Source organism: Eptatretus burgeri, chromosome 18 (assembly GCF_056783735.1).
Source record: "Eptatretus burgeri isolate ZD-2024b chromosome 18, Ebu_testis_v1, whole genome shotgun sequence".
Taxonomy (NCBI): Eukaryota; Metazoa; Chordata; class Myxini; order Myxiniformes; family Myxinidae; genus Eptatretus; species Eptatretus burgeri.
In genome coordinates, this window is record NC_140978.1 from 41,478,857 (window position 1) to 41,506,509 (window position 27,653).

General features: G+C 42.8%; 1 protein-coding gene across 6 annotated transcripts in view; it reads right to left on the reverse strand.

Moving 5' to 3' along the window:
- Nucleotides 1-27,653, reverse strand: part of LOC147008979 (glutamate receptor 2-like) — a 374,530-nt gene that overhangs the window by 54,393 nt on the left and 292,484 nt on the right. For all 6 annotated transcript variants that reach the window (XR_015053351.1, XR_015053352.1, XM_085864443.1 and 3 more), the window contains exons 8-9: nt 25,834-25,938; nt 401-511 (exon numbers count right to left, since the gene is read on the reverse strand). Coding sequence is in view for 4 of the 6 variants with exons in the window: in XM_085864443.1 (XP_085720569.1) it covers nt 401-511; nt 25,834-25,938 (216 nt within the window). In the remaining 2 variants the exon portion in view is untranslated. The remainder of the gene's footprint in view (nt 1-400; nt 512-25,833; nt 25,939-27,653) is intronic.

Sequence of the window (27,653 nt, forward strand, 5' to 3'; positions counted from 1 at the left end):
GACAAACCTTTTATTCTCATATCCACAGCAAAAGAAAAAAAGGCAACAATAATCAGGTACATTCAAAAAGGATTAATTATTCAAAGAGTTCAAAATGACAGAGGATAAGGAATAACCCATAAAAACATGTGCACAAAGTACTGCATAGGGGGGAAGCACCAGTTGAGAGTAGATGGACAGGAAGTGCTTTATACGTAAAACCAAACTCGTACGTGCATAGCTAACATGGAAAGCAGAGTTCAATCACATTTATCGCAACACTTGGAAACACAGGAGACAGAAATATCATCACGAATGGACACACAGCGCACAAGGGAAGCGAGACGAGGCAAAGATTTGGGAGCAAAGAGAAGGCAACAGGTAAAGTGCTGTAGACTGTCCCGTTTCACAAGGCCCTCACCAGGATGGTGATGACCCTGATGGTTTTATTGTGCACAATACCGCTCTCATTCCCACCATGTAGATCGTCGCTGGTAATTGTCAGGTTATCCTTCTCGGTCCAATGTCCAATCTGCAATCACACGAAAACACTTGAATGAGAAATTGGAGATATTTCATCATGAAAGAGGAGATCTGAAGATGTGACCCGTGGTTGTGGTGCTGACGACAGTATGTTTAATGAGGACGTTATTTCACTTGGACAATAAAAATGATTCAATCATGTAAATAGGAAGTGCTTGCACAAATATCGAGTGTCTGTGGCAACTGATAATCACTCAAAGCCTGCTATCATTAATTTGACTGCCTTTGGGTGTCTGCTACTCATTTCATAGCATGTATGTGCATTACAATGCAAAATCGAGGCTCATGGAAGAACCAGGTGATAGATTAGAGAAGGGTAACATATTCACAATGGGGTAATAAGGAAACACCCAGACACAAACAAGCAGGTGGGTAAGCAAATGGGAATAAGGGGTAGGAGAGGAAAATGCTCTTCCATGAGCCTCAACTTCATGTCCAAAAAAATAATAAACAAAGACATATAATCAGGAACAAATCCCTGGAAAAGGATCATTTTAAGAGCCCCAGGGGTATATTTTAGTAGAAATTGGTAACCCGCCTTTCTAAGATAATTTGGGTGTGCTGAATTCGATGATTGTGGATACAAAGCTGAATTTTAAGGTGAAGAAGGCCAAATCATAAAAACAAAATGACCGTCAAAACAATACTGTACCCAAAACAGCTCCTTTGTAGACCCCTTTTGAAGCGAAGTTGGTTATGTGTTGCTCGCATAATTCAGGGGTGCTCATCGAAAACATGAGCTTACAAAGGTGAAGTTTGTGGCTAAGTAGGTCAAGTTATGAAAAAGAATGCATTTATTCTTCATTTGCAAATGCACCAATTTGCAAAGAATGTGTAAAAATAATGTATTTCTTCAAGAAAACCAACAATTTGGTATACACACTCTCTCATATGCAGCCTTAAGGCTGCTGGTTGCATCATTGGTTGGGAACACAGCTATGCCACTGACACAGCGCCCCTATTACCAGTACACTGGTGCTCATTTCACCAACCTCAGAAGGATAACAGGCTGAGTCAACCCCACCTGGTGTAAATTCAGCAGTTGACAGGGCTCAAACTCAGGAACACTAGGATCCCAAGCAGCGATCCTAACTGCTCAGCTAACACCAAGCTTAGCAGTTTGATATAATGTAAGATGTCACAAAGTATTTCATTATTGTACAACATTCCAAAGTCAACATTTAGTCAATCTTGACTTAGGTACTTCTAGGGTATAAGGAATCAACTTATTAATTAATAGTGTTAAAGCATCATCAGCCTGCTGCTCACATTCAAAGGCAGAAGTACATGGCAGCTTTGTCTTTCAGCATTTGCAGCGTAGGGTCTGGCATCTTGAACAACAAGAGCAAGGTACTATTTCAAGACAAGCATCTGGTACAGAGGCAAGAATCATCAGAATGGGTTGAAGACCTGTCATCCCGCTTCCATCCCAACTCGCTGGCATCTGCAAGATGTGGCACTGGACAGTGAGCCTCCGCCCATACCATGAATTGGTAATGCACACACTGTATGTGCATCTGAAGGGAATCACTGGTTGTGGGTAGCATTTCTAGATGGCCGGCTCATAAATGTGATAGTATACAGGGTGTCAACTGATTCAACATTTTCGTTCCTATACATTATGGGGAAAAACTTCTCGACTGACTTAAGATTCCTGGGTGCCAGGTTCCTTCTCCCAAATCACCTAGTAGTTGGTTGCTACTGGTGTTTCCGGGTGTTGGCTCAGTGGTTAGGGTGGCGGCTTGGGATCCGAGGGTCCTGAGTTCAAGCCTCGTTGCCCGCTGAATTAATTCACCAGGGGGTTGACTCAGCCTGCCATCCTTCCGAGGTCAGCAAAATGAGTACCAGCTTCCCGAGATGACCGAGTCATTCAGGTATCCTGCGTCAGAGTGGCGACCTGTCCAGCCAGCATTGTGCCCAATAGCCAAGGAGACTGCTTCGGCAGCACCAACGCACTGTACAGAGTATGGTCTCAATGGACTGGACCTAGTCGTTGGTCACAATTCACACAGCTGAAATGTGATACCAGTAGAAGGAGGACATCTGCATACCGTGCTGATACGACCACTGTACAAATTAAAATGGACATCGATGGCGTGCAGACCAAGTAGTGCATAAGCTTCCCCGTGTGTTGCCCTAAGTGTGGTGAGGTTAGTGGCTGCATAAAACGACTTGACTTCCGGTTCATTTGCCAACCCACCAATAACGACAATTTCTTTGTTACTTGGTGCATTTGCCAGTAGCTCTTCTGACAGGGATCAGGTAAGGTCTGCCTTGTTTTCGGATGAGGCAACGAAGTTTGACCAGGAATTTGGAAGTTGCACATCTCTTCCTTCAATCACACATCGTATCGGTCATGTATTTTTTTTCTTCACCTCTGCTGTATGTATGCTTTGATAGATTCATATCTATACCGGCCAAATACAACACATATGTGCCCAAATGATGAGCCTGACTGTAAGTCAGACGTTGTGAAAACATCTGCTAAATCACCGAATGTCTTTGAACCACTTGGTTTGCCAATGAAGACAACTCTTGCCTGTCCATCCATCACCAAACAGGCAGATTTACCACAAAGATCAAGTGTTGCAGGGCATCCGATGCCTGAAATCAGTATGTCAGCCAACGTGGACTTGTTGCGCATTCTCAGGCTGCCAGTCATCTATGCATGAGCAAGTGATACAGACATTAGTTGATGTTTTCGGATGCTGTCAATGTCAATATTACGACCAGATGCAAAAGATATTATGATAACGATATATGGTAGAGCGCATACCTCCAAAGGCTGAACAGTTGTTTTTTTACACATAGTCGAGGCTCGTGGAAGAGGCTCATACTGAACGGATCAAGATGTAACAGAAAAAAACAGGACACAAAATATGCATGGGTGGAGAAGGAAAACACAGAAAGTTAGAAGCGACTGAGTGGGGTTAACGAGGGTAGAAAATATTATGGTTTTGCATTGGGGACGATCTGAGATGGTGGTGAACAGCTCTCTTGAAGACCTGGAGGGAGGAATGAGATTGAAGAGAATGTGGAAATTGGTTCCACAGGTGAGAGAAAGAGGATCAAATGAGTGGAGGTGAACAGTGATGCTGGATTTAGGGAGTTTTACCAGAAGAGGGTTGATGGCGGATCGTGTGAGCCCTGCAGAAATATGGAGTGGGTGGAGGGGGACAAAGTACGGAAAGAATAGAGGGTGCAAGACCAGAAAGAAAGTGGAAAAAGACAGAGAGACCACGGACCTGTCTACGATGGTGAAGTGATAAGCTCAGACTCAGATTCAGCATGGGAGATTCCATTGATCTTGAAGGCCTTGGTTTCCACAGCATTAAGCTGAGCAAGATGTGAGGCAGGGAGCCAGCCCAGAGGGGAGAGCAGTACTCCATCAAGCTGCGGATGAAGGCATTGAAGGTGGTTAAGAGTCCAGGTGTGCCAAAAAAAGATCTTACATGATGGAGAATGCACAGTTGACGAATGCCTTTGAGGGCAAACTTAGAAATGTGGTTTGCCCAAGAAATATCATGGCTGATAGTGAGACCCAGGAGTTTGAATGATTGGACCTCCTCAAGAGGTTTGTTAAGACAGTATATGGAGGTGGGGAGAGGGGGAGGAGAAGGGTCTTTCTTTTTATCAGTCACCATTTTGTTTTTCAGTTTTGACGGTCACGGACTAAAAAGAGTGGGGTACTCATTATTTTGATGTCGCGTCCGCATTGCCAGACGGTTCTTTCAAAGAGAGATAGTGAGAGTGTGACATTTGTCAGGATTGAAAGACATATCCCAAGTGCTTGACCAGATTGTGATTTTTTTTCGAGGTCTGAAAAGAGGGAAGAGGCAGCAGCCTGTCTGTCTGAAGGATGATGGATGTCATGGCAGAGGGTGGGTGGAGTCATCAGCAAATAGATAAACAAGATTTTCTGGAGTCAGAGAGATCCTTTATGAAGATTGGAAATAGGACTGGGCCCAGAACACTGCCTTGTGGCACTCCAACCTTGACAGGGAGAGCAAATGAAAAGGTTAAACTGAGTGCCACGTGTTGGCTACGAGAGTAGAGGAAGTCAGTAATCCATGTGTGGAGTTGGCCTTGGATGCCATTGGCAGAGTTTGGAGAGCAAGGCAGGATGCCAGACTGCATGAAAAGCATGAGATGTGGCCAAAGAGGTGGCTCTAATCTCATATCTGACATTGAGGGTCTACATTCATTGTTGGGTGAGTAGAAGCAGCATGTCCAAGGTGGAGTGACCTGGTCTGAAACCAAATTGGTGATCTGAGATGTGGTTGTTGAAGAAAAGGAAGGTTTTCATATCAACTGTGATGATGGGTTGAAGAGATTTACGGTTTGTATCCCTCCGATAGGCCGGATTTGCTTCCGGACATTAACCAAAATAGAAAATGTTTCTTGTCTCAATCAGCCCAAAACTTTTTGAGATATTGCACTATGCATTGTTTTTGGCCCCATCTCTCAGTGGTGAAAAATCACTTTAAAAAAATTCTCGTATATGGATCCAGATCTGGATCTTCAACAAAATCTAATTCAGGAATCCTTGGCACACACCAACTTGCCCACCAAGATTTGTACGAATCCTTCCATAACTTTCTGAGATATCCTGCTCACAGACAGAAAGACAAACAGGGGTGAAAACACAACCTCCATCCACCTTCGGTAACAATGCGTTGCAGAACATTTGTGTCTGCTTTCAGTACAGTGTTCTTGTTTATTTCGCTGCTGTGGTGAAGCACTTAAAATGGTGTCTCAAATGTGGGGGCATTGTTCCTCTTTGTGGGATAAAATATGGAACGATCTGCAGGTGTTCAGGATTGCCCAGGGAGCCTGTCCTTCACACAATGTATCCAGTTGTTGTTGACCTTGCTTTCTGACATTTAACAGAGACTTTGATTTTCTCACATGCTAGATCTTTTGTGGCAATATTTTACAGCACAGTTGGATGCACATCAGATGCGAATACCTTGAAACGCTTCAGCATTGAGACTAATGATTGCTCATCTGTGTTGTCTCGCTGTTGTCTACCTGGCAATTTCTCATTGTAACTGGCTATTTCACCAGGGTAGATATAATACATCTCATGGGTATCTGCTGCAATGTTGGACCTCGGATTGTCAGAGAGAGAGAGAGAGAGAGAGAGAGAGAGAGAGAGAGAGAGAGAGAGAGAGAGAGAGAGAGAGAGAGAGAGAGAGAGAGAGAGAGAGAGAGAGAGAGAGAGAGAGACCAGCAGCTTAGGGCAGAATTTGTCTTTGTGATGCCAACTATCCCTCCTCCTTTCTTCCCTGTTCCATTGATCCACTCTTGTTCCTGGTCTGGATCAATTTGGTTGAATTTGCAGACAGTTTATTTAATGGCAAGGTTCCCCCTGTTGGAATTCCACCAATACCTCTGCTGGCAACATTAACATCTCGGTCAGGAATAGAGGACCCCGTCTACCATCACTGACTAAATACATATTCTTGTACACCGCTCTTTCCTACTTCTGACTCCATGTGCTGTAAGGCGATGTCGTGGGGCGCCAAAGATGCCTCGGTGATGTCGCACGCTGGAGGATTGTTATTTATTTATTTGGCATGGGGGCAGCGTACTTTGAATGTACCGCTACTTGTTTGGATGATGTTTTATTGTGTATTTTATTAGCTCCTTAGCTATACGGACAAAAGTTACTGTCCTAAGACAATTGACTGCAAATAGAGTATTCCTACTTAGTTACAAACACAAAATATAGGGTTAAGTTAGTAAAATCATGGGAATAAAAAGAATAAACATACCTCCACAAAAAGAACCAAAGTAATGATATCTCAGGAAGTCGACCTCATATTTATACACCCAAAGAGGATGATGGGAAAGAGGAAATTATAAAATAAAGTGGGTAATAAATTATAAGTGGAAAACAAATTTGGGGTACAGTCAGCAAAGACTCCCAGCTGAGTATGCTCAAACAAATGCAAATTAAAGTGATCAGTGGAAAACGAAGGGGAGCTAAAATCAGCAATGACCTTCCCACTGATGTCCTTGATTGAGTGGACTGGCTCAGCAAACTTTCCCAATACAAATGTCATGCAAAGTAAGCACATGTCAAAAATGATGAACCAAAAGTAGGGGGTCTTTTAGGACCCCAGAAATAATTTGCTTGTAACTCTATACAGCAAGATGGAATCTTAAAATATCATAAAAAATATATAACTGGCACATACAAGTAAACAAACGAATCCATGAAATACATCGTGTAACTAATATCGAAATAACATCAAAATATACCCCTGGGGTCCACAAAGACTGGTAGGATGAGGCACACTTGTTTTTTTTCAGCCGCCATTTTGTTTTTCAGTTTTGAACATCCATCCATTGGGACCATACTCTGTGCAAAGCGTTGGTGCTGCCGAAGCAGTCTCCTTGGCTATTGATTGGACATAATCCTGGATGGGTCGCCACTCCGACTCAGGAGTTTTGAAGGTCACAGACTAAAAAGAGCAGGGTATCCTCATTTTTTGGATGCAGCATCCCCAAGTTAGGCGAGAAACATGTTACCAATTTTTAATCAAATTCCCATTCAAGGATCAATTTTTAAAATCTTCTCCAGTCTAATCATGAAAAACAGTCAAATTCTTCCTTTGCTCCAAACGGTTCAACTGACCACATGTTTGTCAAAGTAAACATCTCTCTGGCTGTTATTAGAGAACCACCTCAGCACTGTCGAGTCTGGCATTTCACCCAGGCCAACTGGCAAGGTGTTCAAGCAGCCATCAAACTTCTAGACTGGTCTCCTATCGCTACTTTCTCTGACAAACTCATCCTGAGAAGTCTTTCAAAGAAACTTGCTTTCTCTCATGCACAGATTTATCCCATCTCATCTTCAGTTGTCCAACCCTTCCGCCCGCCGATGGTACACTGAAGCTTGCGGTGAGGCAGTTGTCCTGAAATGACTTGCGTTCACCTCAAGGAGACAAATCCAACTGAAGGTAATCTCAGTTCCTTCAACAAAGCTTGGAACAAGTGTGTGTCTACCCTCAGGAGAGCCAGGAAACAACATCTTGCTCATCTCAAGTTTGAACTCTCAACCCTGTCTCCCTCCTCCAAGTCCTGGTGGCATCTACTTAAGTCTGTTTCTGGTGTTCCCTCTCCATGCCCTCTTTTACCTCAAATAGCCGCAGAGCTGACTCTACACGTGAAAAGGCTGAATGCCTAAACTCTGTGTTTGCTTCCAAATATTGTGTCCCAATACAATATTCTGTCCCTCATCTGTCCCAAACCCATCGATTTCTGCAGCCATCTTACCCAGTCACACCCTGTTGTTCCTGGACTCTGTGCTCTTTTCTCCTGACAAGGTAGAGAGCTTGCTGTCAAACCTCGACTCTGATTCTGCAACCGGTCCAGACAGCATCGCCCATGTGTCCCAAAAACCTGCTCTGCTGCTCTTGCTCACCCTCTCTCTGTTCTTTTCACCCTCTCACTTGCTCAAGGTCATCTGCCATCAGCTTGGAAATCAGCAAACATTACCGCTCTGCATAAAAAAGGTGCAAAAACAGATCCTTGCAAATGCAGACCAAGCAGCCTTCAACCAATCATCAGCAAGGTTATGGAATCCATCAACGCTTCCGACAATAAATCCTTCCTCTTCTCCAATGGCTTGATTTCCCATCATCAATTTGGATTCAGATCAGGTCTCTCGACCCTGGAGTTGCTGCTCCTGCTTTCCCCAAAATGGATGGAGATCCTCAACGCCAGACATGAGATCAAAGTCATCTCCCTAGTCATATCACGTGCTTTTGATACAGTCTGGCACCCCACCCTGCTCACAAAACTCTCTTCTGATGGTATCCAAGGCAATCTCCACTCATAGTTTGCAGACTTCCTCTCCTGTCGCAGTCAATGTGTGGCCCTCAATGGAATTCTCTCATCCCCTCTTCCTGTTCAGGCTGCAGTTCCTCAAAGCAGTGTTCTTGGCCCTGTGCTTTTTCTCGTTTTCATCCATGATCTGACTCTCTGGAAAATCCTCTTCATCTCTTTGCTGATGACGACACCCTCTGCCGTACCATCTGTCATCCGTCAGATCGGCAAGCAGCAGCCTCTTCTCTCTGCAGATCTGGATAAAATTACAAGCTGGTCCAACACATGGAACATGTCTTTCAATCCTGACAAATCTCACACTCTCACTATGTCTCTCCAAAAGGACCATCTGGAAATCCTCCCTCCCCCCATCTACTTTCTCAACAATCCTCTTGAAGAAGTCCTTTCATTCAAACTTTTGTGTCTTACTATCTGCCAAGATCTTTCCTGGGAAAGAAACATCTCCAAGCTGGCCTCCAAAGCCTGTCACCGACTGGGAATCCTCCATCATGCAAAATCCTTCCTCTGCACACCTAAGCTCCTGACCACATACAAAGCTTTCCTCCACAGCCTGATGGAGTACTGCTCTCCCTTCTTGGCTGGTACTCCCGCCTCTCCCTTTTCTCGACTTCACGCTGTGGAAACCAAGGTATTTAAGATCATTGGTATCTCCCGCGATGAGGCTGAGTCTTTGGGTCCCTCACTCTCTCACCACAGGCAGGTTGGTGGGGTGCCAAAGGTGGGATGGGGCCCCCGTCTGTTCTGTTTGCTATCTGACCCACCCATATTTCTACAGAGTGCTCAAGGTCCGCCAGCAACCCACTTCTGGTTAAACTACCAAAATCAAGAATCACTGCCACCTTCATTCTTTCATTCCTCTTTTTTCCCCCACCTTTGGAACAAACTCCCACACTCTCTTCAATCCCACTTTTCCCTCCAGGTCTTCACCATATCCTCCCCCATCCAAAACCATGATCTTGTATACCCCTGTTAATCCACCCCAAACCCACTTCCTTCAAATTCCCTGCTTTCCTTCCTGAAAGTCCCTGTGGTGTCCACCTTGTTTACCCCATGTACCCTGCCCCATCCCTCTCCCATCCACAGATCTCCTAATGTCTCTGTTCCCAACTGTTTTGTCCTTCCCTCTCCCGTCGCTCTTGTCTCCTGCTCCCCTTGTTTTATGTTCTGTGTGTTAGCTCTTATACGAGTCTTGACATTGTCTGTAAAAAAAAAAAAAAATAACAATTAAAAATAAAAAAACTACATCGAATATCATGGGGTGGGTGTTGGGAAGGTTTACCGGGTGGTAAAGATCAAGGGCAAGGATGCAGAATGACATGAGATGGCGCTGTGCTGCCATCTACGAGAGAAGCCTAGCATTGCACCGACTCAGGGAGAAAAGACTAAAATAAAGGAGTGGAGCAATAAGCAGTAAACCTGGATTTTGGAAAGTTAAGAAGAGGAAGGTAACTGGAAAGAATGCATGTACTGGGGAGGGTGGAGGGTAGTAAATGGGGAGAGGGGCCTGGATGGAGGGTTGAGATAGCAGGGAGAACAAGTGCAGGTTGGAGGCCATAGAAAACAGAGACCACAAACATGTCTGCGATGAAAGAGCAACAGGCCCTTTTCCATTTTTAGTCCTTATGGGTACCTAAAGTTTCTCTGACTTGTGAGGGATGGGCTGTCCTTCATACCACCAAGAAGCCGTCACACGAAACATGCAAACCACGTGATTAATTTGTGTACAGTGGAGAACCTACTGCAGAGATTGTAATTGCACTTTAAGATGGCAAGCAGTGTCACCTGATGGCAAGGAACCTGTGAGGAGGACTGATTACTTGCTTCCTGAAGTACAGGCAGGAATTTGTAATCTGTTCAGGGAGCCGGCAATAGCTTGGCAACTCTTCATGAAGGATGAGATTGGGGGGGGGGGAGGAGGGAGGGGAGGTCTCAAGTGTCCACAAATCAATGCCAGCAAATGAGACACCTCATTAAACATTTATTTGAGGGACAGCACACACACATTGATGCCTCGCCCTGCTTAAAAAAACACCAAGATGACAGTTTATAGCTGGGTTGGGAATAAAACCCAGGCAAGATATCTCAGAGGAGATTGAGCGTACCTCTAGGATATCCTGCCAGCATATTTGTATGCTGAGAATCGACAAGGATGCAAAATGAAAATAATAGATCCAACAAGCAGAAGTTTAAATGCACAGATGTCAAAGGTCAACTTTTGCATCAAACCTTTGCGTCAAACAAGTGTAACAACATTCAGACAATGTTGTTTCACAATCATAGTTACAGTATATATTAAAGGAAATAGTTCTCCTCAAAGAGGAAAACTGTCATAGCTACATTACCTGCAAAGTTTCTCCTCTTACTCTCAGCACCAAACCACCAGAAGGTGCATCTCGCACACCATCCCATAAAAAGAACTTCAAAGTGATAAATCAGCCTCGGTGGTGTAATGGTTAGAGCGCTCACTCTGTGTCTGGGAGAGTGGTGGTTCATTCACTAGCCAAGTCATACCAAAGACTTTAAAAAGAGTACGTGCTGCTTCCTTGCTTGATGCTCAGTGTTTAAAAAGGATAGAGCACCGACAAACAACCATAACTTGGTAATAATGGTGCAGGCTTGGATGAGCATAATGTCCCCCCCTTTTGTTTTTTTCAAACCATTTTTCAAATCTTTGGTGTGACTCGACGAGCATAGTGGTGAGAGCATCTGTTTTGAGTCTGGGTGGTCAGCTGTACATATTTCCAAAATAAACCAAAGAAGAGTACTATTCTGCCAAACGAGTATGTAACGCGAGCATGAATGCTTCATCCCATGTATGGAGACAAAGGTATGATTTTTTTTTTATCAGCTTAGGAATTCAAATGTAGAAAAGCTGAACACTCAAGGCTTACGTAGAGCAGACAATATTCTTACAGTCGGCTCACATGGATTAGTCTTTGTAAAAATGAAAGTTTCCGATGATACAATTGAAACGTGTAAATCTCAGGATACCAAAAGATGATGTCTACCAATGACAAAGACTGTATGGCTCAGTTGCGACATACAGTACATCTCTCATATATCCTAATGTCTCCTCTCTGCTAGCATCTCGGTGACACGTCTGCACCATGCTGTTGGATGCTCCACTCAAAGAACATTTTCATGTTCCAGGAACGAGGCTGAGTGATGATGCATCTCCACATCACCCCTGAATGATCAAACATGCTTCAAAGCATGCACCGCTAACATCGGTCACAATACCATTACATTTACTTGGGAATGCCTCACATAATATGCCCAGGACCGGATTAACAATGGTGCCTGAGGAGCACAGGCCGGGGTCCCTTTATCTTGGGGAGCCTCTCAAACTTTAACTTTATTTCCCTTTATTTTTAGCCACCATTTATCAGCTAACTGCCATGCTGGAAGTACATTACGGCAACTCGAAGCCAGCGATATTTTCTGGAAATACCTTCACGTTGTTTCAGGATTATATGAAAAACTACTAATATAAAATTTCATACTGCACATCTGCCAATAACTACAGAGCTTCTGTACATTGCTACCTGCACTGCACAACTTCAGGTAGCGTTGTAGCTTACAAGGAGGAAAGGGGGGGGGGAATAGGAGGAGGGTATACTGGGACCATACTCTGTGCAGAGCCTTGGTGCTGCTTCAGCAGTCTCCTTGGCTATTGGACACATTCCTGGATGGGTCGCCACTCCAACACAGTATACCAGCATGCTAGCACTCATTTTGCCGACCTCGGAAGGATGACAGGCAGACTTAACTCCACCTGGTATTAATTCAACAGCTGAGAGGGATTTAAACTCAGGTCCCTCGGATCCAAAGCCGACAAACCATTCAGCCAACACCAGGTGGGGGGGGGGGGCATACGTATCTGCAAATCAAGAAATTTGGCTTACATTTGAAATTAGGATTTTTTTTGGTCAATACCAGGGGGGGAGGAGAGTCCTTTAACTTAATCTGTCTTCACCTTTGTCCTATACCTGAAACCCATTCACGATGACGCTGCATATGCAGACAACACAACGACATCTGCCTCCTGATTATTTGTTGGCAATACAGATCACATGCATCCTCTGTGCAGCTTGAACTTGATGCGCACAGAGAAATCAAGAGGCGTGATTTCTGGTGGAGGCAAAGATGTTAGACTCATCATTTGGACGAAGAGTTAATGTCAATGAAAAGCTTATAATGAGGGGCGTGACTCGACGGGTCTTCAGTCAATGTGGCGCAAATGACTTGTTTTCTTTCACCAAATGAACAGAATAATCATGCTTAAATGAAAGGTAAAAAGGTATCTTGACAACTAACTGTATTTGGTATGATTAATCATTTCAGCACACGATATAAAACAGGGTTGGCAGGACGCACACTCACCTCTAAGCTGTCTAGCCTGGGTTCGAATCTCAACCCAGCTATAAACTGTCATCTCGGTATTTCACAGGCAGGGTCATTCATCAATGTGTGTGCCGTCCCTCAAATGGACGTAAAAATGGATGTCACGTCAACATTCGTTGGTGAACGTTAAACATCCCATGTTGTCGTAGGCAAGGCGAGTAGGCGAGCTGTCACCGATACCATGAACAAATGATAAATTCCTGCCCTGATTTCCTGGCTCGGAGTGACGACCTGTCCAGGATTGTAGCTCGAGCCGAATAAATTGCTTCAGTGAAACGGACGCTCTGTATAGAGAGAGCACGGTACATGATCTGATCTGATGTAAAATCCATGCACACGAATAAACACCACAACGGTTTTACGACAAAGAGACACTTATGCGTATGATGTGAATATGGAAATGCATGCACCTGTGAGTGGAGAAATTAAAATATCGCTTTGTGGGCTCAACGATAGTACAGGGTGGTGCAGAGCCGACTGACACATTTACATATGCGATAATTGAAGCACACGAGGTTTATGCTCAAAGCTTGCAATTTTATTATTGATGGTATTTATAACATCAGGAAGGTGGCCTCCACAAGTTTCAGTGCATTGTCTAAGAAGAATGGTCCCACAACCCCACCCCTCGGACAGGAGAGTGGTCTGAAATGTGTCAGTTGGCTCTGCACCACCCTGGAAAAGAAAACACAATGTACATATGCAAGCGACACCAAAACCGTGAAAAAATTGTCAATAAACAAAAACAATTAACAATTCCTGGTAAATTCCAAAGGTTTGAATGCAATGTTGATTTATTGTAGATTTATCATAGCTGAGCCCTTCATATAATCTAAATGCAAGTTATGGGATGTGGTTACTTAAGAAAAGGAAAATGCTTTGTAAGAATGGAATTTCCAAAGGAAGCACTATTGGACTGGCGGGGATCTAAATGTTACATGTGGAAGAATAATTAAACTTTGGAGCTACCTCCTTCCCCTCTTCTTGAAGACTCCCTCTATTTTTCTTTCCAACCTGCCGATACTCCCCCTTTCCTTCCTTTAACCCTCTTTGTCGTTACAGGCTTTGTCGTTACAGATCGGTGGCTCCTCACATGAAAGAAAGCCCAAAATAAAAGAACCAACCGAGCCCATCGACTTACATGGTTTTGTAAGAAGTTGGTCATGAGACAAACAGAGCAGCAGTAGAATGGGAGGGAAACTGACATAAATTACAATGTGGTTCATTCACTGCACAGAAAGTGACGTAAACCTCAAAAAAAAGACTGAATGGAAACAGAAAGGTGAAGCACCTTGCAGGGGCGCCGGCGCTTTATCCGAATTACTATTCTGAACCTACGTCCATCTGGCAGTATGAACAGCCGAGCATTACTGAGCACATTTCAAAGACATATCTGGGAAATGAGCAGAACAATGTGAGTTTGTGGGAGTTTGAAGGCCTGGATTGAAACGGCGAGTCGGGTCAATTGTATGCGCGCTGTGTTAGTAATTTCATACTGCCAATGAAGCAGCATGGACGCATTAACATGGGGGGAAATCTGTGACCCCTTTCTTAAAAAAAAACATACTTTTCCTCCAGACTTTCTCACTGTGCTGCCTTTTTTCTGTCATATTTATGACTTTGTTTTCATTTTTTTATTTTAATTTTTTCACAATTTATTTTTGATTGAGCTTTCAAATGATTTGATCAGGCAGATCAATTGTTATGAAACCTTCCGCATTGGAGGGTGAAACCATATGATTTCCTGCCATCTGTTTATCCCTGTAATTTTGTTTAGGCTAACTGATACTGTGTGTAGTAGTGTCACAAGTGACTCCGCTTGATTGCAGTGGGCAGTTCTGTGTCCTTCACAGACTACAATTAAAGTCGGAAATAACTCTTTCAACTGAAATATCTTATTTTCCAGGTGCAAAAAGATCCCCTTACACTGTTTAATGAATGTCTAAATATGTTAGATGTGTGGCAGGTACACCCAATTGGTCAGAACACTTGGAGAAAACACTGGTATGGCACAAAAGTTCGCATGCAGATCGGGCGCAGTCCAGTTGGGGAGAAGTGAGCAGTCCAAGGCAAGGAGTTTACCGACACATCAAGTGAGCAAGGCGCACTGAATGAGACAGCCCCAAGCGAGGCGTTTCCCAACGTGCCAAAAGAGACAGATGCTCTGAATAGAATAGCACCAAGCAAGACAATTCCCAATGCGCCAAATGGGACAGTCACCCTGAACGGAATGATGCCAAGCAAAGTGCTTCCCAACGTGCAAGTGGAATGGGCACTGACTGAGCCATGGTAGAACTGACTCCCTCACATGCCTGTACACATGCACCAAATACCCTTGCATTTTCCAGCACATACACCTCAGTGGCTCACCTGTTGTAGAGCATCAACGGTCAACACGAGTCCCAAAAGTTATTTTGAGAGCCAGCATTACACAATACCGCATGACAGCACACCTTTCGCCTGCACGTCTCACTCACTTGCATCAACACCTCGTTGGAACCCATGGGAGCCAAACTTGCTTACGTACAGGTGAGGAATGGGTCGCCATAATTATTCCATGGGCCAGAGGCCAGATTTTGAGGAATTGGTACCACCCAGATGGACAAAGGCTCATAGTGTTTTTCTGATAGATCTATGTCTGCAGTGATGGATTTAAGGATGATAACCTTTTTCTGTGGTAGTTTTTTCATAGTAATCATCCCTTGAACTTGATGATGCATGTTTGGATTCGGAGCCAATAGTTTGGTTTGGGGTAGGGGAAATTAAAATGATCACTATTCCTGGAAAAATCACCCTATCAGAGCAAGTGACCACTCAAAATGTGTGTCCTGGGATCCTCTACAGACTGAAAATAAATATTTTCCGATATAGGTCAAATGTAGGTCAGCAGAGGTCAAAAGGTCACCAATTTTTGGGCTTGCCCAAAATCTGGAATACAGTCATAAATGGCCCTACAGAGGGTATGAACAGACCTTAATTGCCACTTTTACACCTTGAATTGTTTTATTAGATGTCCTGCTATGATTTTAAACCACCAATGTTCAAGGATATTGCATAATGTCCATCCTGTACTAAACGAAACACGAGGTATGTAAAAAATGGCTTAAAAATGGCTGTTCTAAGGCAATAAAATGGAAAACGCCCATAGCGATGCAGCCAATAAACCTAGAGTAGTGAATAACCCCTTAAAATATTTGTATCGGAGGACTCTAGAAGGCACATCGCAAATTTTGACCTTCAAGGTCAAATTTTCAAGGTCAAAGGTCAAATGAGTGCAAATTTTAAAGAGTTTCATAATGCAAATATCTATCAAGTAGAATCAAGTCCAAAGAGAAAAACCATGTATGTCACCCTAATATTTCACTTTTAATCATCAAATTAAATGGAAAATGTGAAGAAAATCCAAGAGAAAACCATCAATAATGCCTTAACGGTTAAGGCATAAATGTTCAGAATATAATCAGATAGTAAATGTAGGCCTATGTTTCCAAAAAGAACTTTGTGCCTTGATGTTAGCCTGGTGTCAGAATAAAACGAATGCTCCCTGTTTCAAACTACAGCCAATAGGTGGCAGCCATCAAATTACTTTCACTTTCTTCCAAGCTCATTTTCAGAGAAAGCTGATTTGAGTGCAGAAATGTAAACTAATGACACAGGTAAGCTAAAACATGACTCTGGAGGTAATATAGATACGCTATATCATCATAGAATACATGATTATGCTCTATATTAAATGTTATGATGCTCTACAACCGGCTCTCCACCACACACACCCTTGTTTCACATTGGAGCCAGTCATGCAGGGAGCATGCATTATTTTGTGGAGTTCATGATTCAATCCTGACCGAAATAATTAGGTTCAATATAGTTAGATTGACTTGGCAAATGTCAAGTAATAATGAAGCTTCCATTGATTTAGTTGTGTCTTTTTTAGGAATGACGGTTGACTAACAATGGCAACATGAACTGCCACTCCTCCAGTGCCAACGCGGTTTAAGCCGGCTCCATAGGAATGTATGCTGGACTGTCGTGAAACTGAAAGTGATCCAAGCGCCAAGCTGATATCTCCCGTTGATTACAACTCATGGGAAACGTTACTCAGAGCTGCTGAGATAAGGAACTACAGTGGCATCTTGGACTTGACGAAGAATCTAGGTGAGCGGGAGGTGCCAAATGTGTGGTACCATCGAAAGTGCCGTTATCATTTTACGCTGAAAAAGCTGTTTGATAGGATTGTTGCACAAAATGAGTCCCAGAAGTCGCAAACTCAATGTACCAGCAAAAGGTCAAGTGGTGAATTTTCTAGACTCTATGAACTGAAGTGTATATTTTGTGAAAAGGACCAATTTGTTAAAAAAAATTCGAAGACAAGAACACCTTTGGTTCAGTGTCGGGAACTTCGGGCAGACAATACGATCAGGGATGCAGCGGTACGGAAGATGGATGAGAGAGTTCTTGCACGTGTAAGTCGAGATCTAGTGGCCGCCGAGGGCCACTATCATCGCAAATGTTACAGAAACTACACACGACCAGGACAAGGACAAGTTGATGCTGAGGAAGATCATGACGTTGAAAAATGAACTATGAAGGTGCCGTTGACATTGCAAAATGTGACTTGTTCTCGTTTGTTAGACAAATGATTACCCAACCTTGTGTGATTCCTTTGGTGCAGTTGACATGTAAATTAACTGAAAGTCTAGCGACCTTTGGGTTTACCTTTGAGCTGTCAATGAAAAAACATATTCGTCGCATGCTAGAGATGGAGTTTAATGATACCTTGCACTTTGTTAATGAAGACAATGGTGCTCTTCTTGTTTTCCCCACCTCGCTTACAGTTGATAGTCTTGTCAAAGATTACCAGGCTGTAAGAAAGGAGCTAGAAATGGTCAAATCAAATTCTGATGATAGCCTTGTTCCTCAGGCTGCTCTTGCATTGCGCCAAGCTATCAAATTCCAGGAGATTAGCAAAGCCTGGCCTCCTGATAGAAGTATCTCCAGAACTCCAGAGGTATTGGTTCAATTTTACTGTACATTGTTGACCGGTGAAGGGAACTGTTCATGTCCTTCAGAACGGGTGCAAAGATTGACCACCTCATTCAGCCAAGATCTAGTGTATGCAGCCACAAATGGGCTTGAGAAGCCACCAAAGCAATGAGAAGATGGCAATGGTTGGACAAGGGCAGAGGATGGTAGTTTGGAAATTGACTGGCTCCATCGACAACCAGCTCCAAATGCAGTGCTTGAGTTCATTGCTTGCCAGTGCAAACGGGTGTGCAAGCCTGGAGACTGTGGGTGCATCAATAATGGATTCAAGTGCACCTACATGTGCAAGCTACAAACATGTGGAAACATGCATCAGTGGGAGGAAAATGACACGAACACCATCATGGAATATGATTGTGATACAGATGATGATGAATGAGGCATTATAGCATTTACAATGGATAAACTATGGACAACAGGTGGGGGGGGGGGAGTAGGGTGATGAATGACTGTAAATTGATACAATCGTAATGCTAGTAGGTTTCCATGCCATGGTGTACATGTAGCAAGTTTCACGTCCACCCACGCACTAAAATTATGCTTTGTTCAAGAAGACACGAATAAGTACTTCATGTCATGATTCAGTCACTCCCATTATCAACGGGGGGGGGGGGGTTAATGTAAATTGATACATACTCGTATGTTCCCATGCCATGGTGTTAAAGATTTCAGGTCCACAAACAAAAATTATGCTTTGTTAATAACCACGAAAAAGTACTTTAAAGGTGGTGAACTACAGCCAATATTCCGATTATATTCTGAACATTTATGCCTTAACCGTTAAGGTGTTATTGATGGTTTTCTCTTGGCTTTTCTTAACATTTTCCTATTAATTAGATGATTAAAAGTGAAGCATTAGGGTGACATACATGGTTTTTCACTTTGTACTTGATTCTACTTGATAGATATTTGCATTACGAAACTCTTTAAAATTTGCACTCATTTGACCTTTGACCTTGAAAATTTGACCTTGAAGGTCAAAATTCACGATGGACCTTGTAGAGTCCTCCAATACAAATATTTTAAGGGGTTAGGCACTACTCTAGGTTGATTGGCTGCATCGCTATGGGCATTTTCCATTTTATTGCCTTAGAACAGCCATTTTAAAGCCCTTTTTTACATAAGTTGTCTTTCGTCTCGTACAGGATGGACATTATGCAATATCCTTGAACATTGGTGGGTTAAAATCATAGCAGGACATCTAATAAAACAATTCTAGGTGTAAAAGTGGCAATTAAGATCTGTTCATACCCTCTGTAAGGCCGTTTATGACTGTATTCCAGATTTTGGGCAAGCCCAAAAATTGGTGACCTTTTGATCTCTGCTGACCTATATTTGACCTACATCGGAAAATATTTATTTTCAGTCTGTAGAGGATCCCATAACACACATTTTGAGTGGTCACTTGCTCTGATAGGGTGATTTTTCCAGGAGTAGTAATCATTTTAATTTCCCCTACCCCAAACTATTGGCTCCGAATCCGAACATGCATCATCAAGTTCAAGGGATGATTACTATGAAAAACCTACCACAGAAAAAGGTTATCATCCTTAAATCCATCACTACAGACATAGATCTATTAGAAAAACACTATGAGCCTTTGTCCATCTGGGTGGTACCAAATTTTGGTCTGACCCATGGACCAAATGCCCCAACTTCATCTTTCTTTCTGTACGCTTTTCTATTTAATTTCTCTGGCTGAACAGGGTGCCTGTCTGCATCTCATTTAAGGCTGATTGTGTAAGGGAAAGAAAGAATATGATCAAAAAATTCAGCATGAAATTAGCAGTTTGCATGGGCAGCAAAGGAAGGCAAAACAAGTAAAACAACCAGAGAGTTTTTGTCAAAGCCACCCAATGCTCGCCTGTTTATACATTTATCATATTTAAAAGACTAGTTTAATAATATTTTTTATAAAGCATTGCAGTGAAGTGTGATCCAAATAATTTTAAAGCAATATATGTATTTGTATATTGTAATCAGTAAAAAATGGTGTGGTAGATAAAAACATTAGAAATGAAATAACTTGCACCAAAAACGTTAACATTTTCGCACTCACGCTGATGCTGATGCTCATGCTGACGCTCACGCTCATGCCGGGGGTATCGCAATAGCTCTCTGTTCTTCCAACAGGCGAGCTAAAAACCACAAACTTTTTGAAATGGTAGTTGATCTGCCATGAATAAAAGAAGAGTTAACGTTTCGGGCTTTACCCTTCATCAGAACAACGAAAGAGGGTTCTGGATTTAGCCCTTTCCTTGTCCTGACGAAGGGTAAAGCCCGAAACGTTAACTTTTCTTTTATTCACGGTGGATCAACTGCCATTTTAAAAGGTTATTGGTATTTGTTATATTTATTTTGATTGTACAAGGGGTTCTTTTGAGTGCTAAAGGTTACACTTTTCTTGTGTGACACTAAAATATCTGGAAAATATGTGCCCATAAAGACAGGATTTATCATTTCCAAACCTGCTCGGTGTCTATTTTCCTCCATTGTTTAGACACAGCATGTCATAAGTAGCCGTGAGATTGTACCCCACTGATTCGCTGCACTAGTCTAGCCAACATCCCACCTCTGGTTCCGATCAGGCATACATAATTAATAGACAAAAGTGGGGTGTCAGGAGCATGGTTCCTCATTTGGGATAATTAAATCACCGCTAAGTAATGCAAAATGTGGCGTGGGGACCATGCCAGATATAGTCACCTCAGATGGCGTCGGGTCACGGGTCGCAGAGTTATCCATGGCTCATCAGATTCAGGGTCAAAGATCGGGAAGCGGTTCTGAGAGAAGTCAGCCGTGACCCGATGACATATCCGTAATAATATTAAACACACATATATTGATTGGTATGTGATTAAACACATATTTTAAGACATTATACATTTCTCTCTCTCTCTCTCTCTCTCTCTCTCTCTCTCTCTCTCTCTCTCTCTCTCTCTCTCTCTCTCTCTCTCTCTCTCTGTCTCTCTCTCTCTCTCTCTCTCTCTCTCTCTCTCTCTCTCTCTCTCTCTCTCTCTCTCTCTCTCACACACACACACACACACACACACACACACACACTACAAACTTGTAACAGGAATGCACACAGAAATGATATACCATCACCTAACCCAAGAAGGAGGCATCGAGACATACCAGAAGAGATGCAAGAGAGGATGTCATGGAACAATAGATCACCGACTGCGAAACAAGGCCATACTCAAAAATTGCACTACTAGAAGAACCAAATTATTCACAGCATGGATAGACTACAAAGAAGCTTTTGATATTGTCGCCCATTCACGGATGATAGAATGCATGCAATTGTAAAAGATCAACCCCAAAATAATCAAACTGATAGAGAAAGCTATGGAGCTATGAAATACCATATTGATATTACAGCACTGAGAAGGAAAGATCGAAACATCACGGGTGAAGATACGTTGAGGGATCTTTCATGGAGACAGCCTTTCACCCCTCCTGTTTTGCCTGGCCCTGGACCCACTGAGCCACCTCATTAATGAGCAAGGATATGGATATATCCTGACATGAAATAAGAGAACGTCCAAAGAAACAAGAAAAGTGACACATCGACTTCACATGGATGATTTGAAACTCTTTACACCAAACGATGAAAAATTGGCAGAACAACTCAAATTAGTAGAACGGTACTCTGACGACATTCAGATGAAATTTGGCCTACACAAGTGTGCCAAGTGCACATCCATACAAGGTAGACAGACCAATAAAATTGGACAACATAAAAACTGACACAAATACAACAATACAGGATCTAGACAACGAAGCATCTTACAAATACTTCGGAGTCGAAGAGGGCCATTGAATATGTCGCAAACAAATGTGCAAAGCAATTACCAAAGAATACCTGCTTAGAATAAGGCCGATCGTGAAAACATACCTTTCTCCAAGGAACAAAATCAAAGCTATAAACTAAATCAGAATACCAGTATTCCAGTGCAGCTACAGAATAATAAACTGGCCACAATCAGGAATCAATAAACCAGACATCAAAACAAGGAAACTCCTTACCATTCACAAAAAATCAATGCATTCCCGAGAATGTACCTACAGAAATGAGAAAGAGGTTGCGGCCTGATGGAACTCAACCAAGTGCACATAATGATGACTGCAGGATTGGCTGAGTACATGAAAAGTTCAACAGACTACCAAATCCATTTGCACTCAAACACGAAGACAGCAAGCCAGAAAAGGTATCGTAACTCACCTTGCAAAACATTTCCAGGAACAGGTGCTAATAGAAGATGTCACACAAGAAACTGAAACAACAACAAATACAGCCCCAACAGTTGCAAAAAAATAAAAATAAAAATAAAAGACGAAATATCAACATATATTCAACAACAACTGGGAAAACAACAAAATAGAAGGAAGGTATATGTATAAAAAAAATAGTTGCACAGATTGGGAATAGACAAAGAAGGCTCTTTGGAATGGCTAAGAAAAGGTCAGCTCATCTGGGATGGAGAACAAATCATTATAAATGCCCAAGACCAAGGACACCACACAAATGGCTTTAAGAAAATGGCGCGACTGAATCAATCAGACAAGTGTAGGTTCTGCAAGGTAGAAACAATGCATGAGCCACCTCCTATCGTGATGTAAAAAACTTATGTCAGAACAATTGTACACACAAAGGCACAACAAGGTATGTAGAGTAATCAACTGGAACATTTGCAAGAGTCTCAATATTCCAGTTCCAGAAAACTCAAATAAACATGAACCAAAAGTAATCACTGAAAACAAGGAAGTAACGCTCATGTACGACCAAATGATCCCATCGAGCGTGAACATAGAAAACAAAGCATTGTGACCGGATGTAGTATTGAGGTACAAAAAGGAAAATAAGGCATTGTTAATTGAGGTTTCAGTACCCAGTGATTTTGGACTAAACAATGCAGAAATCAAGAAAATGACCAAATACCAAGATCTTAAAAATGAAGTGAAAACATGCTGGAAGCTGAAGAATGCCAAAATTGTACTGGTGCTTGGTGGAGCAACAGGAATGATAGAGAAGAACCTCACAAAGATCCTTCAAACCATCCATGAGAACATTACAAAAAAAGAACTACAGTTGGAGGCTGTGCGGGGCTCAGTAACGATCCTGAAAAGAGCATTTGGGACAAAACTCTGAGAACAAGAAAACTTCACAACTTTGGTCATGAATCAAGATCCTTCACTGAAATGAAGGTGGATACTTTGAGTCGTGGGAGGGCTCTGTTCCACCTTCTGAAACCCGAATTATGGAAATAATAAAAAACACACACTTATACTGTGATCAATTATATATATATATATATATATATATATATATATTTTTTTTTTTAAATATATGCCTGGTGTTGGTGCAGTGGTTCGGGCAGTGGCTTGGGATCCAAAAGGTCCTGAGTTCAAGCCCCGTTAAGCCACTGAATTAATACACCAGGGGGTTGACTCAGCCCGTCATCCTTCCGAGGTCGGCGAAATGAGTACCAGTATACTGGGCTGGTGTATACCCCGGTTAAAATACGTGTACCATATCCCTGGGTCGTAAGAGGTGACCAGGGTTGCGTCAGGAAGGGCATCCGGCGTAAAACATGTGCCAAATCACTATGTGGATCATATGGATGATCTTTTTATGTATATATATATATATATATATATATATATATATATATATATATATATATATATATTCCTTGCTGTAAGCTCATAGAATATCGATAACACAGAACAAAATCAGGACACAAGATAAAGGGAACAGCAAGAGAAAGGGTAAACACCAACAGCAGGGTGGAGGGACAAAATAGATGGAGATGGGCAAACAAGGGATCAGTTAACGATGAGCGGTAAGGGAGTACGCAAAGGATGGACATTATGGATACATAAGCAAAATTTTGGGAGATGTGCGGGTTGGTTTACCAGGTGTAGAAAAGATCATGATTTTGGATGGTTGATTACTTGAGATGGTGAACAGCTGTCTTGAAGACCTGGAGGAAAGAATGAGACCTGGAGGGAAGAAGAATATGGAAGGTGCTTCTGCAGGTGTGAAAAAAATAGGAATAAATGAATGGAGATGAGAAGTGGTTCTGGATTTCAGCAGTTTAACCAGGAGAGGGTTGCTGGTGGACAGCGTGCATCCGACAGATACCTAAGGGGGACAAAGCATGGACAGGGCAGAGGATGCATGTCCAGGAATGAGGCAATAAAAGACTGACGGACCACCGACCTGTCAGCAATGGCAAAGTGATAGGCCCATTGACTCAGTTTCATTGCAAGAGATTCCAATGACATTGAAGGCCTTATTTTCAACGGCGTCAAGCGAGGCAAGTTGTGAGGCAGGGGAGGGAGCCAAGAGGGGAGAGCAGTACTCCATCAAGCAGTGGACAAAAGCCTTGGAGGTGGATAGGAGCTCAGGTGTGCCAAGGAAGACTTTGCACGAAGGAGGATGCCCAGTCGGCATCTGGCTTTGAAGGTTAATTTTGAAATGTGGCCTGTCCAAGAGAGATCATGGCTGAGAGTGAGACCCAATAATTTGAGTGCGTGAACCTATTCAAGAGGATTGTAGAGAAAGTATATGAAAGGGTTTGTGGTACGGTACTTTCAGAGAGAGAGAGAGAGAGAGATAGAGTGTGGGATATCTCAGGATTGAAAGACATATTCCAAGTGTTTGACCAGTTTGTGATTTTGTCAAGGTCTGAGGAGAGGGTAGAGGCTGCTACCTGTCTGTCAGAGGGATGAGGGATGTCACGGCAGAGTGGAGTCATCAGTCAAGAGAAAAAGAGGATTTTCCAGACAGTCAGTGAGATTATTGAAGAAGAGTAGGAATAATATAGGCCTGAGAACACTGCCTTGGTGTACTCCAGCCTTGACAGGGAGAGGAGAAGAAAGGGTTCCATTGAGAGCTACACAGCAGCTTTGAGAGGGGAGGAAGTCAGAAATCCAAAAGTGGAGTTGGCCTCAGATTACAAAGGCAGACAGTTTGGAGAGCAGTGCAAGATGCTAGACTGTATCAATCGCTGGAAATATGCCCAGAGAGGTGGCCCGAATCTCATGTCTGACATTGTGGGCCTTCATACATTGGAGAGTCGAAGCAGCATGTCCAAAGTAGAGTGACCAGGTCTGAATCTGAATTGATTATCTGAGATGAAGCTGTTGGAGAAAAGGAATGATTTTATGTCAACTGCGATGATGGATTCCATGACCTTGCTGATGATTGAAAATAAGCTAATTGGTCTGTAGTTAAGGGGATCCCTTTTTGTAACTTTTTAATGGAATGCTGTGATGTTGGGCTGCTTTGCAAGCAGATGGAAGATGACCTTGAGCAAATGACAGGGTGAAAAGGGCAGAGAGAGGAAGCGCAAGAGCAGCAGAGCAGGTTTTTAGGACACGTGGGCTGATGCCGTCCGGTCCAGTTGCAGAGTCAAGAGTCGAGGCTTGCCAGAAACTTTTCCACATTTTCAGGTGCAAAAGACACAGAATTCGGTTGCGTATGACTGGAAAGGGTGGGTACAGAGAGAGAGAGAGTGAGAGAGAGAGTGAGAGAGAGTGAGAGTGAGAGTGAGAGTGAGAGTGAGAGTGAGAGTGAGAGTGAGAGTGAGAGTGAGAGTGAGAGTGAGAGTGAGAGTGAGAGTGAGAGTGAGAGTGAGAGTGAGAGTGAGTGAGAGTGAGAGTGAGAGTGAGAGTGAGAGTGAGAGTGAGAGTGAGAGTGAGAGTGAGAGTGAGTGAGAGTGAGAGTGAGAGTGAGAGTGAGAGTGAGAGTGAGTGAGAGTGAGTGAGAGGGGGAGAGAGAGAGAGAGAGAGAGAGAGAGAGAGCGAGAGAGAGAGAGAGAGAGAGAGAGAGAGAGAGAGAGAGAGAGAGAGAGAGAGAGAGAGAGAGAGAGAGAGAGAGAGGTTCGGGACACAAGATTTTGAAGCAAACACAGAAACTGTTCCATTTGTTAAAATTCAATTGTTGCTCCACTTGGTAAATTGATCAGAGTTTCTTTTATTTTTCGCTTCACTCACCATTTTGGTACCATTTGCTCGAAGCTCCATTACTCCGAGAGTAAAGTTCGTTCGTTTGCCTTGCTTGTTGAATTGGATGTTCTTGGTCAAACCTTCAACCTTGACCTGCAAAATCACAGAATAACCAAAATACCCAACGACAATGATGAGGCTAACAACAAAACAATATTGAAGGATCGACAAATACATTGAGAAAAATATATCTGCACCACACAACTGCACCTGAAAATTCAAATTATTTTTCTCAGCCCCATAACTGCACATTAAATTGAATAAGCAAATACAATGTCATGCCAACTAATAAATTCATTCTCACATCCTTACAGTCTCGGCTAGCCTTTCAGTATGACGCAGAGGTTGATTACTTAACTTTGAGTTGTCTTGTCAGGCTTTCATTCCCAAACTGACTGTAAACTGTCTGACTAGTGTCTCGCAGGAAGGGGTTTGCATCAGTGAGTGCACTGTCCTCAGATGGACGTCATCTTGGGTACCAATCTGCTTGGATTACTTGGTGGACATGGATGATTTCAGGGAAACGTTAGGGCCTTTCTTGATATAGAATTCCACATAATCGTACCTCTATATTCCCACCTGTGGAACCAACTTTCACATTCTTTTCAATCTCATTCTTCCCTCCAGGCCTTCAAGACAGCTGTTCACCAGCATCTCAGATCGTCCCCCATCCAAAACCATGATCTTTTATACCTTCATTAACCCAACACCCAAGCCATCTTCCTTCCGAATCCCCAGTTTTTTTATTCCTGAGAGTTTCCTTATTTATCAATCCTGTTCACCCTAAGCATCCCTTCCTGCCCCCCAATTCCTCCCCACACCCATTGTTTGTCCAAGTCTCCCTCCATCTTATCTTTCAACTCCACTGTTGGTGTCCCCCCCCCTCTTTCTCTCTCTCTCTCTCTCTCTCTCTCTCTCTCTCTCTCTCTCTCTCTCTCTCTCTCTCTCTCTCCCTCTCTCTGTCTCTAATGTTCCTTTTGTCCTGTTATGCCTTGATCCGTTCAGTGTACTCGCTCTTCCATGAACCTCGACTATGCATCAAAATAAAAATAAAAAAATTGGAAGCTTTCGCTTGCACCTTCAGTAAATTCCGAATTCTAAATTCCTACCCTTGCAGCCACTGATGCAGTGCTGGGGCAGGACAGCATCAGCGGCACAGCAAATCTCAGTAATGCTGCAACCAGTGAGTCAAATTCAAATAAAATCCCCTCCAAAATGCATTCGCTAATGACAATAGTCCACACTCGCATAACAATATAGATTTTAACAAAATAATCTCTGACGAACACCAACTAAGAATTTTATTGAAACTTGGGAAAGTCATATTGCATAAAAGTTGAAATGCATCACAAAATATCCTTCAAACAGCTCAATACTTCAACAGAAGACTATTACCTCCACTAGCAAAAGTGGAAGGAGGTTATGTTTTCACCCCTGTCTGTCTGTTTGTTGTTTGTGTGTAGGATATCTCAAAAAGTTATGTATGAATTCGGATGAAATTTTGTGGGCCGGTTGGGTGTGTGACAAGGACAAGCTGATTAGATTTTGTTGAAGATCCGGATCCAGATCCAGCTACTAGAATTTTTTAAGTGATTCTTCACCATTGAGAGATTCTCCAAAAACAATATATAGCACGATATCTCAAAAAGTTGTGGACGGGTTGGGAAGAAAATTGGTGGAGACTTTTGGTGCGTGACCACGATGAATCGATTCGATTTTGGTGAAGGTCAGAATACGGATCCGGGTCCGATATTTTTTTAAATGATTCTTCACCATTGAGATATATATTACCCGATATATATTACAAT